This window comes from Protopterus annectens, chromosome 7.part0, assembly GCF_019279795.1.
Source record: "Protopterus annectens isolate FY-2018-M chromosome 7.part0, PAN1.0, whole genome shotgun sequence".
Classification (NCBI taxonomy): Eukaryota; Metazoa; Chordata; order Ceratodontiformes; family Protopteridae; genus Protopterus; species Protopterus annectens.
Window position 1 is genome coordinate 1,481,678,629 of NC_056739.1, and position 16,198 is coordinate 1,481,694,826.

The 16,198-nt window shown below is 45.1% G+C and overlaps 1 protein-coding gene across 2 annotated transcripts in view; it reads left to right on the forward strand.

Annotated features, from left to right (window-relative positions):
* SETD5 (SET domain containing 5) overlaps positions 1–16,198 on the forward strand; it is a 2,687,190-nt gene that overhangs the window by 190,572 nt on the left and 2,480,420 nt on the right. For both annotated transcript variants that reach the window (XM_044078031.1, XM_044078032.1), the window contains exon 2: positions 6,325–6,509. In XM_044078031.1, the coding sequence (XP_043933966.1) occupies positions 6,439–6,509 (71 nt within the window). In that variant the 5' untranslated portion in view covers positions 6,325–6,438. The remainder of the gene's footprint in view (positions 1–6,324; positions 6,510–16,198) is intronic.

The window sequence follows — 16,198 nt, forward strand, 5'->3', positions numbered from 1 at the left end:
CAAGGAGAAACTGCTGCCACTTTTGTCAGTTGCTCCAGTTCAGAGAAAGTGCAATCAGTTTATGAATAATAGAGGTGCAGGGGTTGGGGGTTGCCCTCCTGCAGAAAATGTTTTTCCCTGATTTGCAGTGCACAGTTGCTCAAAACCACTTTTTGTTTTAGCACACAAGTGTAATGAATGCATTTGAGGAAATGGTGGTGGTGTTGCCACGCATTTGATTTTTAGGGCAATTTGGTTTCAAGAAATGTTAGTGGATCTACTGCAGATCAGCTCAACTGAAACCTCTTTTGGGAATGTGAACACTTTCCTGATTCCATTATTGCATGATCTGAATTTAAGTATGCTTTGAGGACCCTATGCCTGCTATTTAATGTTACATCCCCAGAAAAATAGTACACACAGTGGGACTTGCAGCTTCTTGCAGTTGTAAGCAAGCATACCTCATAAGTTGCATGGTACAAACTAAAACACTTATGGTCTTTACAGTTAGACATTTGGTTAATTAAACTGATTATATTTATTTTCACTCTGACATTTGCATAGATGATTTTCAGAATTTGTGGTTTGAACTCTGAATTCACTGAGTACTTAATTCAGTACTCTGCACTGAAAATCTGTTCATCTATAAGATGTTCTTTGTGTTTCACTGTTGCAGTCATCACTTTTGGGTTATCTGCTTGCAGTAGCCTTCAGTTGGCCTGATTAACAGTCTTGGGTCCTGCGTCGGTTGCTGTCCCTTCTTCCATGATGTCAGGTAGTCAGGGGTATAACATGCAGCCGACACCATTACACCAGTTTTTCTTGCCTTGCGGTGCCCGAAGCAGAAGCAGTTAGCAAGTGCTGGTCGACTCCTGAAATTTTCGTTTTCGAGTTTCAGAACCGAAGTCTTCAACTAAAGCAAAGTACCCCATTGGGGAAACTTTCTTGCTCCTTACCGATGTCAATAAAAGTTAATAATTGCATTACTTGTGGAAAGCAAATACCTCATAAAGATTTTCATTCATACTGTATTCCTTGCTTAGGCCCTGACAGTGACGTACCTTGCTGTCGGTTTTGTGCTTTATTTATTCAGCGCACCGTCAGTCAGTATATTTTCACCTCTAAATATTTCGGTTCCCTGTTTAATTATCCAGAAATGTCGGTTAGCCATCCGACTACAGAGATTCTGTAAAAATGCAAGGATAAAGCCAGAGAGGCCGCCGAGGTCCAAAACTGCCGACACGTCTAAGCCAGTCGCCAGTTCACCGGTACTCAGTGAGGCACTTTCGAAGCCCCTGATATCCGCTACTTCTGATTCACAGGCCTCTACTGATACCCATTTGGAGTCCGGTATGTCATGAGATGCTTCAGCTATCTTGGATGGGTCTGGAGCCGCTGTGCAGGCACCGGCTTCTGAGGTGTATTTGGGCTTATGGGCGTGCATATTAAACCCAACGCCTCCTTCTTTTAGATCTAAATCTCAAACCATGCCTAAAAAAATAATGCCCAGGCCACATGCTCAGGCCTCTATGCCTAAAAAAAACAAATAAGAATGGCTGAAGATCTTATAACTCTAATCAGGGGAAGCCAGCCTCCCCCTTCTAAGAGACCTAGGACTGAAGTTTATGAATCTTCTGACCAGGATTCTGATTTTTCTGATGATCTGGATTTGCCCTCATCTACTTATGAGGATTCTGATGCAGAGGACTCTATTCCTTCTGCTTCCCCTCCAAAGGATTTTTCTTTTGGTGAAACCCTACATACTCTAAGGGAGCATTTCCACTGGGAAAGCCAGGATTTTTCTGATACAGAAAAGAGGCTTGGGGATTTATTATTCCTGGCTCAGCATAGGCCTTTAGCTATTCCTCCTGTACTAGACATTGTTGATGCTTTTTCGGAATCTAGTTTGGCCCCTGATTCCTTGCCTCCTGTTCCCAGAAAACCTGACAGATATTACACTGTTCCTGATTCACACAAGTTTCTTTTTAAAAATCCTGTTGCGGATCCAGAGACTATTTCACAGGGACCCAAGGACATTAAGGCTTCTACTGCTAAAAATCCTACCCCTTCTTATAGAGACTCCAGGGCCCTGGATAGATGGGGTAAGAAGGTTTAGACTTCTGCAACCTTAGCCATTTGGGCTTTAAACTGCCAGTTTCATATGTTGAAGTATCAACAACATGTTACTGGATTGCTTAAACAAAAAAATGATTATTCCTGACTGTGCGGAAAATAGACTTACAGGATTTAATGCATTCTGCTGAACAGGTTGGAAAACATACTTTGCAATGTGGATTTGATTCTTTAGAGGCCTCTTGCAGTGCTGCTGTTGCTGGTTCTGTGCTCAGAAGGCATGCTTTTCTTAAGGAGCAATCTTTACCTGATCATGTTAAAGCTAAATTGTTGTATGCTCCCTTAAATCAGGACCGCCTGTTTGGCAACAAGGCTGAGGAAGTTCTTAAAAAGATGGAAGATCAAGCTAAATCTATGCAAACTGTAAAAGATTTCTTACAAGTTCAGCCTCCTAGATCTAGTAGGCACTGGCCCTCTAAGAATTGGTCCTTACCAGCCTCTTCAAGGTCTTCTCAAGCCAAACCCAGACATAGCAGAAACCCCAGGTTTCAGTCCCAGGGGACACACAAGACTAAGCAGTGGGAGGTTTCCGCACCCAAATCAGGGAGTAGTAAGACTCCCCCATATGGAAAAACGTATCAATGACTTGCTTCTAAAACTTCCAAGCACTTGCCAACTGAATACTTTTTTAGGTGGAAAGAATGGTCTGCAAGCCAAACATTGAGAACTCCTTACCCAGGACAAATGGGTTTTAAATAGTGTCCCAAGGATAGATTGCACTACCACACCTTACCAACACAAAGCAGGTGGCCAGATCTACCCCCAAATCAGTGGGCAGTGGCCCCAAATCAAGTACTCTCTCTCTTAAGCATGGGGGCTGACTATTCATTTGGTACCAGAAGAGGACAAGGGTTCTATTCAAGACTTTTCCTGGTATCCAGAAAAGGCAATACATGGCTTCCTATCCTGGACCTTTCTACTCTAAATACCTTTCTGGTGATTCCAAAATTCAAGATGCTGACTCACCAGCTACTTTCTATGCTAGGCAAAGATACATGGTTGGCAACACTAGACTTAAAAGAAGCATACCTGCACATCCCTATCAGGGAGTCTTGCAGAAAATACCTATGCTTCAAAGCAGGCTACATGCACTATCGGTTCTCTGCACTGCTCTTTGGCTTATCTACTGCGCTCAGGGTATTCACAAAGTACCTGGCTCCAGTCATTGCGTTCTGCAAGCAAAGAAATATTTAAATATACTACTATCTGGATGATTGTCTAATTCAGGCAAAATGTCAGGAGATGCTTTTAAATCATCTGGCCTTTGTTCAAAGGGTACTGACTTGTCTGGGGTACACCATAAACGAAAGAAAATCACAACTGGTACCCTGTCAAATTGTATTCCTGGGAGCAAGCTTGAATACAACTGCCCAGATGGCTTTCCTCACACCAGAGAAACTGATTCATTTGACAACTTACTTCAAGCAAGTGGCCACAAAAGCCGTCATCTGCAAGGCAAATACTGCAAGCCTTGGGCTTCATGGACTCCTGCATTCTTCTAATTCCATTTGCAAGGCTGCATATGAGGAAACTGCAATGGTATCTCAAAAGCCTATGGTGCCAACATTCACAGGATCTAGAAGCAATGATTCCTATCATACCTTGCCTAAGCCTAGAGTTCCTTTGGTGGGCGGAGGCCTGACACCAAAACAGTGGACTACCATTCACACTGTCCCCTGCCGCCCAAACCTTAACAGACTCGTTAGACTTTGCATGGGAGGGCCCACCTGGCGGGGGAGTGTATTCAGGGCAAATGGAACCCAAGTCAAATGCACCTGCATATCAGTCAAAGAAATGTTAGCTGTACAGAATGCTCTGACAGCCTTCAAGGACCACATTCTTCCAGAACAATTAATGATAAAGACAGACAACACCACTGTTATGTGGTACATAAACAAGCATGGGGGGTACACATTCTTACCCCCTCTGCAGACTAGCCATGGCATTGTGGAACACAGCCCTGAGCTATCGGGGATATTTACAAGCTCAATTCCTGCAGGAAAACTAAATACACTGGCAGACGAACTAGGCAGAAACCTCATGGACCCACACGAGTGGAAACTGAAACCAAGGATTTTCAACATGTTGACAAGCAAATTGGGGAGCCCAGATATAGACCTGTTTGCCTCCCCCAAAGCTATCAGTTGGACAAATTCTGCACAAGGACTCGCCACAAGCAAGCTTGGAAAGTGGATGCTCTGTCCTTCAGCTGGAAAAACCTATCAGTTTATGCCTTTGCTCCTCTGCTCTCCAAAGTACTACTAAAGATCAAACAAGACAAACGAAGGACAATTTTGATTGCAACAGACTGGCCACGCCAACACTGGTGTACCCCCTGTTGCGCAGTGTGTCACTGTGGGCCCCATGGCACCTGCGTCAGACTCCTACTCTATTGTCTCAGCAGGAGAACCAAATTCTGCATCCTCAACTTCAAACATTGAATCTAGCAGCCTGGCTAATTTACATAATTTCTCCTCGGTAAACCAGTGATGGATATCATTTTAGAGACAAGGAGGCCTAGTACCAGAAAGTCTTGCGCTGATAAATGGAAAAGATTCTGTGCCTGGAGCCAGTCTCAAGGGATGAGCACAACAGTGCCCAATTTACCTCAGATTTTACAATACCTAACCGAGATGCTTCATAAAGGCGTATTTTCTCCATCAAAATTCACGTCTCAGCCATCTCATAACACAGAACCACCCCTCTTCTGTCATCCACTGTTTAAGCAGTTCCTCAGAGGGGCCAAAAATCTATGACCACCAGGAGAGCTCCAACTCCAGCCTGGGGCCTCAACTTTGTATTGGAAAAGCTCACCATTCCTCCTTTAGAGTCAGCTGCCACTGCGCACTTAAAATTCCTTTCTTGGAAAACTGCTTTCCTTTTAGCAGTCACTTCAAGCAAGAAGGATATCTGAATTACAGGCCCTCATGCAGTGGAGCCTTTCATCATCTTTCATGCGGACAGGGTGTCCCTCGAGTCCAATCCCTCCATGCCCAAGATGGTATCTAGTGTGGCCTTTAATCAGTCCATAATTTGCCAACCTTCTTTCCTAATCCACAGAACAAAGGGGAACGGATTCTGCACTCCTTAGACGTGCACAGACAACTTGGATTCTACTTGGACAGAACTAAACCTCAAAGGAAATCTGATCCACTGCTGGTGGCATTTGCTGCAGGGGCAGAGGGGAAGGCCATTTCAAAGCAAACCATTCCCAAATGGATAGGCCATTGCATTAATTTCTGCTACAAACACCATGGAAAACCTATCCCACAGGGGATCAGACCCCACTCTACCAGAGCTGCATCTACCTCTAAAGCCTTTTTCAGAGGCATCCCTACCAGGGACAATCTAGAAGCTGCTATTTGGAGTTCTGTCCATACTTTCACCAAGCATTACCATCTGTCAATTTTCTCTAAATCCAGAGCTGGCTTTGCCACTGCAGTCTTGCAGGGCCTTTTAGCTGGTCCTAATTCTGTTTAAATTCCTCCTCCCATCCTTAGCTTTGGGAATCTACCCAAAAGTGATGACTGCAACAATGAAACATGAACATAGTACAGTTGTGTACACTTACTGTAAATGTAGATGTTAGAGTGTATTCACTGTTGCAGTCCTGGTTACCCTCCCTCCAGCACCCCGTTTTTTTTTTGGGATATATCTACTTTCCTTTGCTATCTTCAAAAGCTTTTTGGGGTATTTGCTTTTTTGTTGGAGGTATAACCTTGTATATTTATAGATTTAATTGCTTCCCATTAAGGGGGCACCTGACATCTGGGGCAAGAAAAATTAATGTAATGGTGTCGGCTGCATGTTTTATACCCCTGACGACCTGACGTCATGGAAGAAGGGACAGCAGCCGACGCAGGACCCCAGACTTTGTTAATCAGGCTGACTTAGGGCTACTGCAAGCAGATAACCCAAAAGTGATGACTGCAACAGTGAATACACTTGTGTACACTTACCATAAATGTAGATGTTCAACTGTACTTTTGTGCTTGTACCCAGGAACACCATTTGTATAGTATTTCTCAGTGAGTCGTCTTTGTCATTAGTGAAGTTTTGTTAAATGAGTGTACTGTGTAAAGCTGTGAATTTGTTTGTTGATGTGTAAAACGCACAGATGTCTGGTTGGGGAAGAAGGCGCTTAACCATTTTTTGGGACTGCTGCTTATTAAAATACTTTGGATGATAACGAACACTGTCTATTTTCTATAGGTCTCCTCATGTCCATCAAGTGCTGGCCGCAACTCTGCGGCTTCCTGCCCACATTGTGGTCAGTGGCTGTGGTTTGGACCCCGTGACCCTTCCCTGAGCGTGGTGTAGGACGTCATGAGCATTGCAGTCCCTCTGGGAGTTACCACACCGGATACATCCTACTCTGACATGGCTGCTGGATCAGAGTGAGTATGGATTTCAGAAAGGAATTCATTATAAAAACAAGAGCATGAAAAGTATAACTTGTGTTTTGAAATGGGTCCCTGATCAGAAGTCTCTATATGATCAGATGACGAGCATTTGGTCTTTAACCAACAGGACTTGGCTTGCAGTGCATGGTTAACATGGTAGTTAATAATTTGCTGGGATGGACCAGCACCTTCTGTTTCAGTTATCGAATGCATTCATCTAGATTATAAATATCCCAGGCTACTTTGTTGGTTCTAGTTCAGAAACATCCCTTTCTCGTATTTAGATGTGTAGTATAGGTCACTGACCATATTTGCCACATATGTACACACATGCGCATACTATTCATACATGTATATGTATATTTTACAGGGTAGTGCACTGATCAATACTGACCAATTTCAGGCTCAGCTCGAATGAAATACAAGACATTTACAAAGTACGGAAATGTAAGCAGTAAGAGTAAGTTAGATTAGTTAAAAAGGAAAAACTGTATACATTTTAGTGAACAAAGCAGAGTGTAGTGTGTTATAGACTGTTTCTAAAGTGGGTCGATCTTGAGGGGAAATGAGATTTGGAAAGGCGATAGGGATAGTGTTAAGTGATGTGCCCTATGTTGAAGCAGGAGCATTTGGCTTGGATGAATTTTTTTGAGTTTTTCTGAGCTTGGAATAAGTTTATTAACTTTAGGTTAATGGGTAGAGCATGCCAAAGAGTATGTGCCTCAGTGGTGAAAGCATGTGCAGTGTTACAAAGCTTGATTCTAGGGGTAATGAGCATTGATGTGGCTTTTTAGTGTGGTACTAGTAAATGTTCATCGTGTTACACTGCTGCAGTGATTACACTTGGGTTATCCTGCCGTCAGGCGGTTCCCCAGTCAGCCTGAGTTCCAAAGTCTTGGTCCAGCATAAATCCTGATTCCTTACCTCCAGCCCCTGTTAAACCTGACCGATACTACAGAGTCCCTGACTCTCATAAATTTCTGTATAAAAACCCTGTAGCTGACCCTGAAACTATTTCTCAGGGACCCAAAGGAGTTAAGGCCTCATCAGCCAAGAATCCAGTCCCCTCTGACAGAGATTCCAGAGCATTAGACCAATGGGGAAAGAAAGTATATAAGTTTGCAACTTTAGCATTGAGAGCCTTACATTGCCAGTTTCACATGCTAAAATATCAGCAGTTTTTACTGTCTCAGTTAAAACAAAAAATGCTTCCAGAATCGGATCCTCCTAATTTTAAAGAAATGCAGGATTTATTGCATGCAGCTGAACAAGTTGGAAAGCATACTTTGCAATGTGCTTTTGATTCTCTAGAGGCCTCCTACAGAGCAGCAGTTAAGGCTCTGTCATTAGAAGACATGCTTGGTTAAAAGAACATACATTACCAGATCATGTTAAAGCAAAATTATTGGATGCACCTTTGCAGCAGGATGTGTTATTTGGAGTTAAGGCAGAAGAGGTATTAAAGAAAATGGAGGATAAGGCAAAACCTATGCAAACGGTGAAGGATTTCTTACAGGGTCAGCCTCCTAGATTTAGCAGAAACTGGCCAGCTAAGAATTGGTCCTTTCCAATTACAGACAGACCTCAAAGAGAGAAGATACAGACACCCAAGAGGTAGAGGTCAAACACAAGGTCCTTACAGGCCTCGACAATGGGTTGCATCAGGCCAGAAAGAAGGGGAAGACAGGCCCCAACCATATAAAAAGCAGCTCATTGACTTCCCACTACAGCTGCCAAACAAATCCCTCTTGGCAGTCCCCTTGGGAGGAAAACTGGCACTTTTCTACCACAATTGGCAAATGATCACCGAAGACAAATGGGTTCTCAACATTGTTTTTCAAGGTTACAGGTTCCACTTTCACACTCTGCCAAGGTTAAAAGGAATGCCAAATCTGCTACCAAATCAATGGGCAGAGGCTCAAAAACAAATTACAGCACTCATGGATATGAGAGCTATTCAGAAGGTACCATCACAGGAGCAAGGACAAGGATTTTACTCAAGACACTTTCTGGTACCCAGAAGGGACAAAGCCTGGAGGCCCATTCTGGATCTTTCTTCTCTAAACACTTACCTGGATGTTCCGAAATTCAAAATGTTGACACTACAGCAGCTTCTTCCCATGCTGGGCAAGAAAGCTTGGCTCGTGACTTTGGACCTCAAGGAGGCATACCTGCATGTCCCTATCAGACAAAACTGCAGAAGATACCTCAGATTCATAGCTGGTCCAATGCACTACCAATTCTCTGCACTGCCCTTTGGCTTATCTACTGCGCCCAGGGTCTTCACAAAGTGCCTGGCACCAGTAATTGCATTTTGCAGACAGAAAAGAATTCAAATTTAGCCGTACCTGGACGACTGCTTGATTCAAGCAGAGAGCAAGGACATTCTTCTAAAGCATCTGGCATTTGTAAAAAAAAAGTTAAGTTGCCTGGGGTACACAGTAAACGAAAAGAAATCAAAACTAGTGCCCACACAAGAGATTATATTCCTGGGTGCCAGCTTGAACACAATGGCCCAGATGGCTTATCTCATGCTAGACAAGCAAGGACAACTAACTCAATACTTTCAATTGATGGCAACAAAGACCCAACTCCCCGCAAGAAAAATTCTGCAGGCCTTGGGTTACATGGCATCCTGCATACCACTAATTCCATATGCCAGACTGCATATGAGGAAACTACAATGGTACCTAAAGAATGTATGGTCTCAACACTGTCAAAGTTTGGAAACGGTTATGCTACTAATACCGTGCCTTCAACAGGAGTTTCAATGGTGGGCTCAAGCTTGTCACCTCAACAAGGGATAGCCTTTTTACACAACCCACAGCCAGGCAAACACTGACAACAGATGCATCGGATTACGCCTGGGGAGCACACATGGCAGGCAAATGTATTCAGGGCACGTGGCCCGCAGAACAAAGGCATCTGCACATCAATCAGAGAGATATGCTAGCTGTACAAAATGCCCTTACAGCTTTCAAGGACCTGCTGCATCCAGGACAACTACTGCTAAAGACAGACAACACCACAGTTATGTGGTACATAAACAAGCAAGGGGGCAGTCACTCCTACCCCCTATGCAGACAAGCCATGACCTTGTGAAACACAGCTATAAACCTTCAAGTTCATCTGCAAGCGCAATTCCTGCCAGGAGAGAGAAATACACACTGGCAGACTACTTAAGCAGAAACATCATGGATCCCCACGAATGGGAATTGAATCCACAAATATACAGAATGATAACACAGAAATGGTGGAGCCCGGACATAGATCTGTTTGCATCCCCCAATAAACTGCCAGCTACAAAAATTCTGCACAAGGAGTTACCATAAACAAGCATGGAAAGTGGATGCCCTCTCATTCAGCTGGGAGAACCTACAGGTATACGCTTTCCCACCACTACCTCTCCTGCCAAAGGTACTCATAAAAGCCAGGCAAGAAGAGCCAAAAGTGATCCTGATTGCACCAGACTGGCCACGCCAGCACTGGTATCCAATTTTAAGGAGCTTATTCTTCTACGTGGCTCATCTCATCACAAAAGGATTCTCATCCAGAAAAAAATAGGTCATAGTTCCCCTCTACTCATCACTCATTAGACCCATTATAGAGTACAACGCCCCTTTTGGTATGTACCTCACAAGACTTCTACAACAACTGGAAAGACCACAGAAATACCTCACAAAGAGGATTACTGGCCTCAAACAGATGCCCTATGCAGACCGTCTCAAAAAAACTGCAGCTTTACTCCATCGCATATTGCCTATTCAGGGGCGATCTCTGCTTAACATACAAAGCTATGTCAAACCCAGAGCTGTTGGACATGCTCCACTTAAGGAAATCCCAATCCCTCCGAGCTACACGCTCTAGGGACCCTAAACCTTGTCACCACAATAAACAGAACATGCTGGAGGGATAGATTCCTGTCCTAGAGACTTCCCATACTCTGGAACAGACTACCTATCTATGTCAAACAGAGCTCCTCATTAGCACTCTTGAAGAAAAATCATTAATGTTGGATGGGAAATGGGAAATTCACCCCGAGGATCACTTCTATGGCTCTGCTCGACAGGGGCACAGGAAAATTTCTTGGGTGGCGAAAGCCAGGGTACATTTTTTGGCTAGGTTTGTATGGGCCCTAGGGCCGATAGCCTAGTACCTACCTATGAGCCTATAAGAACCACCCTGGATTTTGCCTCAAATCCCACATCTGCTGACTCAGCACAACAATCTAATACTACACAGCCAGCTAAAGACCTTAAACCTAGCTGCATGGAAGATTCCTTAGTCAAGCAAGCAATGCCTCTCTCCAGAGCTGTTATGGATGTCATTCTGGAGGCCAGAAGACCTAGTACCAGGAAAACCTATTCGGATAAATGGAAGAGATTCTGTGCCTGGAACCAAGCTCACAGCTTTGACCCTCTTGTCCCAAACATTCCTCAGATACTACAATACTTAACTGAGATGCTGGACAAAGGCCCCTCCTTCTCATCCATCAAGATCCACGCGTCTGCCATCTCTGTTCACTACAACGCGGATCCACCAATTTTCTCAAATCCTCTGTTAAAACAGTACCTCAGAGGGGCTAAAAACATAAGACTGGCCCGTAGAGCACCTACTCCAACTTGGGACCTCAACTTTGTTTTAGAAAAACTAACTTTACCTCCTTTTGAGCCAGCTAACACGGCAGAATTAAAATACATCTCTTGGAAAACTACTCTGCTCCTGGCAATAACATCAGCATGAAGAGTTTCAGAATTACAGGCATTAATGGCAGTGGAACCTTTCCTCATTTTCCACCAGGACAGGGTGCCTTTTAAGAACTAACCCTACGTTTATGCCAAAGGTGGTATCCAGTGTGGCTTTAAACCAAACTATTCACCTGCCAACTTTTTATCCTAAACCACAGAATAAAGGGGAGAGACTACTGCACTCTTTGGACATTCACAGGCAGTTACGCTTCGGCTTGGACAAAGCCAAAGCTTTCAGAAAATCTGAGTAATTATTGCTAGCATATGCTGCAGGAGCACAAGGAAAAGCCATTTAAAAACAGACTATTTCAAAATGGATAGGACATTGTATACGGTTCTGCTACACATACCATGGAAAACCTGTACCTAGCAGCATTAGATCTCACTCCACCAGGGCAACAGCCACTTCAACTGCCTACCTCAGGGGAGTACCTACCAAGGATATTTTGGAAGCAGCAACTTGGAGTTCTGCACATACCTTCACCAAGCATTACCATCTGCCTGTACTCTAAATCCAGAGCTGGCTTTGCCACTGCAGTGCTGCAGGGCCTTATAGCCACCTCTAATGCCTTATAGAACCAGCCAACCTACCTCAGCTTTGGGATTCTACCCAAGTGTAATGACTGCAGCAGTGTACCACGATGAACATAGTACAGTTTTGTACCTACCATAAATGTAGATGTTCGAGTGTGTGCACTGCTGCAGTCCAGGTTACCCTCCCGCCTTCCCCTCTTACTGGCTGGTATGTACCTATGTCTCCTACCCTTACTACTTATGGGGAGTATTTGCTGGTAGCTGTAAGTTGTCTTTTGCTTTTCTTATGTATGTTTTATTAGCAGTTGGAATTGCCTACCTATTTACAGGCACCTGACATCTGGGGCAAGAAAAACTGAAGAAAATGGTGTCTGCTGCATCTTGCATACCCCTGTTGCACTGACGTCAGGGAGGAGGCGACAGCAACAGATGCCGGACCAAGACTTTGGAACTCAGGCCAACTGGGGAACCGCCTGATGGCAGGATAACCCAAGTGTAATGACTGCAGCAGTTTATACACTCGAACATCTACATTTATGGTAGGTACAAAACTGTATTTTTCTCGTCTTATTTTAATATTTGCTGACCTTCACACAGTTTGCTGTTAGCTTTATGATATTGATTTTGTTGGGTGTGCCTGTTCGTATGGTTTCCCGTTTTACTTATTCACATTGTGCGGAGTCTGCATCTCTTCCCTGTGTTTGCATGGGTTTCCTCCGGTTTCCTTTCACATTCCAAAGACATGCAGTAGGTGGATTGAATACTCTAAACTGACCAAAAGTGTGTGTATATGTACGGTGTGTGTGTGTGTGTATATATATATATATATATATATATATATATATATATATATATATATATATACACACACACGGGGGTGTGTCTGTGTGTATATACACGGGGGTGTGTCTGTGTGTGTATACACACGGGGGTGTGTCTGTGTGTGTATACACACGGGGGTGTGTCTGTGTGTGTATACACACGGGGGTGTGTCTGTGTGTGTATACACACGGGGGGTGTCTGTGTGTGTATACACACGGGGGGTGTCTGTGTGTGTATACACACGGGGGGTGTCTGTGTGTGTATACACACGGGGGGTGTCTGTGTGTGTATACACGCGGGGGGTGTGTGTGTGTGTATACACACGGGGGGTGTCTGTGTGTGTATATACACGGGGGTGTGTCTGTGTGTGTGTATATACACGGGGGTGTGTCTGTGTGTGTGTATATACACGGGGGTGTGTCTGTGTGTGTGTATACACGGGGGTGTGTCTGTGTGTATACATACACGGGGTGTGTCTGTGTGTGTATATACACGGGGGTGTGTCTGTGTGTATACATGGTGTGTGTACACACGGGGGGGGTGTACATGGGTGTGTGTGTGTACATGGGTGTGTGTGTGTGTACATGGGGTGTGTGTGTGTGTACATGGGTGTGTGTGTGTGTGTGTACATGGGGTGTGTGTGTGTGTGTGTGTGCATGGGGTGTGTGTGTGTGTGTGCATGGGGTGTGTGTGTGTGTACATGGGGGGTGTGTGTGTGTGTGTACATGGGTGTGTGTGTGTGTGTACATGGGGGTGTGTGTGTGTGTGTGTGTGTACATGGGTGTGTGTGTGAGAGGTGTGTGTGTGTGTGTGAGAGGTGTGTGTGTGTGTGTGAGAGGTGTGTGTGTGTGTGAGAGGTGTGTGTGTGTGAGAGGTGTGTGTGTGTGTGAGGTGTGTGTGTGTGAGAGGTGTGTGTGTGTGAGAGGTGTGTGTGTGTGTGTGTGAGAGGTGTGTGTGTGTGAGAGGTGTGTGTGTGTGAGAGGTGTGTGTGTGTGAGAGGTGTGTGTGTGTGTGAGTGTGTGTGTGTGTGTGTGTGTGTGAGAGGTGTGTGTGTGTGTGAGAGGTGTGTGTGTGTGTGTGTGAGAGGTGTGTGTGTGTGAGAGGTGTGTGTGTGAGAGGTGTGTGTGTGAGAGGTGTGTGTGTGTGTGAGAGGTGTGTGTGTGTGAGAGGTGTGTGTGTGTGTGAGAGGTGTGTGTGTGTGAGAGGTGTGTGTGTGAGAGAGGTGTGTGTGTGTGTGAGAGGTGTGTGTGTGTGAGAGAGGTGTGTGTGTGTGTGAGAGGTGTGTGTGTGTGTGTGTGTGTGAGAGGTGTGTGTGTGTGTGTGTGAGAGGTGTGTGTGTGTGTGTGTGAGAGGTGTGTGTGTGTGTGAGAGGTGTGTGTGTGTGTGAGAGAGGTGTGTGTGTGTGTGTGAGAGAGGTGTGTGTGTGTGTGTGTGAGAGGTGTGTGTGTGTGTGTGAGAGAGGTGTGTGTGTGTGTGTGTGAGAGAGTGTGTGTGTGTGTGTGTGAGAGAGGTGTGTGTGTGTGTGTGTGAGAGGTGTGTGTGTGTGTGTGTGTGAGAGGTGTGTGTGTGTGTGTGTGAGAGGTGTGTGTGTGTGTGTGTGTGAGAGGTGTGTGTGTGTGTGTGAGAGGTGTGTGTGTGTGTGTGAGAGGTGTGTGTGTGTGTGTGAGAGAGGTGTGTGTGTGTGTGAGAGAGGTGTGTGTGTGTGTGTGTGAGAGAGGTGTGTGTGTGTGTGTGAGAGAGGTGTGTGTGTGTGTGAGAGAGGTGTGTGTGTGTGTGAGAGGTGTGTGTGCGCGAGAGGTGTGTGTGCGCGAGAGGTGTGTGTGCGAGAGGTGTGTGTGTGGACTCTGTGTGTGACGGCTTGCACCTGTCACCCCTGGGCTTCCGGATATTGGCAAAGGCTCTTGCCACCCCCATAGTGCCTTTTTTAGGCAAGGCTCAAATGATAAACCTACCGCCCTAGAAAACAAAAATGGAGAAAAACTAAGGGTAATACTGCTCAATGCCAGAAGTCTAAACCTTAAGATGCACGCCCTCGAAGCCCTCCTCAGTATGGAGAACATCGATGTTTGTGCTGTGACTGAAACCTGGTTCAAGGCTCCTGAGAGCACCCCAGCACTATCAGGTTATACCTCATATCATGCTCCGCCCCAAAATCCGGACCGAACTACAAAAGGAGGGGGAGTATCCATATTCATAAAGGATACCCACACCTCCAGGTTAGTGGCAACGCACGAAGCATCGGAGACCATCCAGATGCAATTAACCATAGGTAAAACTGCCCTACAGTTTGTAACATGCTACAGACCACCTTCTCAAACTCAGGAAACCCACACAGCCTTCCTGAAGACACTGGAGAGTATAAATGTCTCTCCAAACACCATCATATTGGGTGACTTCAACTACCCAAACATAGACTGGGAACATTACTCAAGCCCCAACACCCTAGCCCAAAGGTTCCTTGAGTTCATAAACTCAAATGCTATGGAACAACTAGTCACCATTCCCACAAGAGGAGAAAATATACTAGACCTGATCATCACAAACATGGGGACAAAATGCTCCACACCGAAGTATATCCCTCATTGGTGAGATCAGACCATAAATTAATCTCACTGGAGATCCACATCCCGCCCCCACCCCAGCAAAAAAGACCACAGTGAAGAACTTCTCAAAAGCAAACTTCACACTTCTTAAGACTGGAGTGGTATCCTTCAAGGCTCCCGAGCCAGTGGAAACCACAACCCACGCTGCTGAAACCCTTACAAATGCCTTCTACGAGCACCTCCAGGAATGTATGGATCAAGCAATCCCTAATAAAATCAAGACCTTTTCCACCAAAGGCAGGTGCCCGGTCTGGTGGACTCCAGCCATAAACAAACTCTACAACAAGAGGAGAAAGCTACTACATGACAGAGCAAAATCCCTAAATGGGAAGGCATCTCTGATCAATACTAGCAAAAAACTACTATCACTCATAAAATCATCCAAGGCCAACTTTGAGAGAAAATTCGCTAATGACACAAAAGACAATCATAAAGCCTTCTTTAGCTATGTTAGAAACCTGGGTGGAAACTTCCAGATATGCTCAGAATTAGTCCAAAATGATAAAAAAATTACTGAACCCACAGACATTGCCAACAATACTGGCAGACAGGTTCAGTGCAAATTTCTCCCCTCCCTCCCCCCAAAAGGAGAAATATCTATCCCACCAGAGTCTAGCCTCCCAAACATCTCAGATGCCCAGGTGAGAGCTGCTCTCTCTAAAGCAAAAAACACAGCATCAATGGGACCGAACGGTGTCCCCGGCTGTGTGCTACACGAACTCAATGAGGAACTAAACCCACACATAAGGCTGCTGTTTAATCTTAGCCTTACTACAGGATACGTACCCAAAGAATGGCGTACGGCAACTGTGGTCCCACTCCACAAAGGTGGTGCTTCTACGGACCATGGAAATTACCGCCCCATAAGCTTGACGAGCCTTGTCTGCAAAGCTATGGAGAGGATCATAATGGAACTCATAAATAGACATTGAGGACCTACAGACACTGGATCCTACCCATTTGGCTTTGTCAAGGG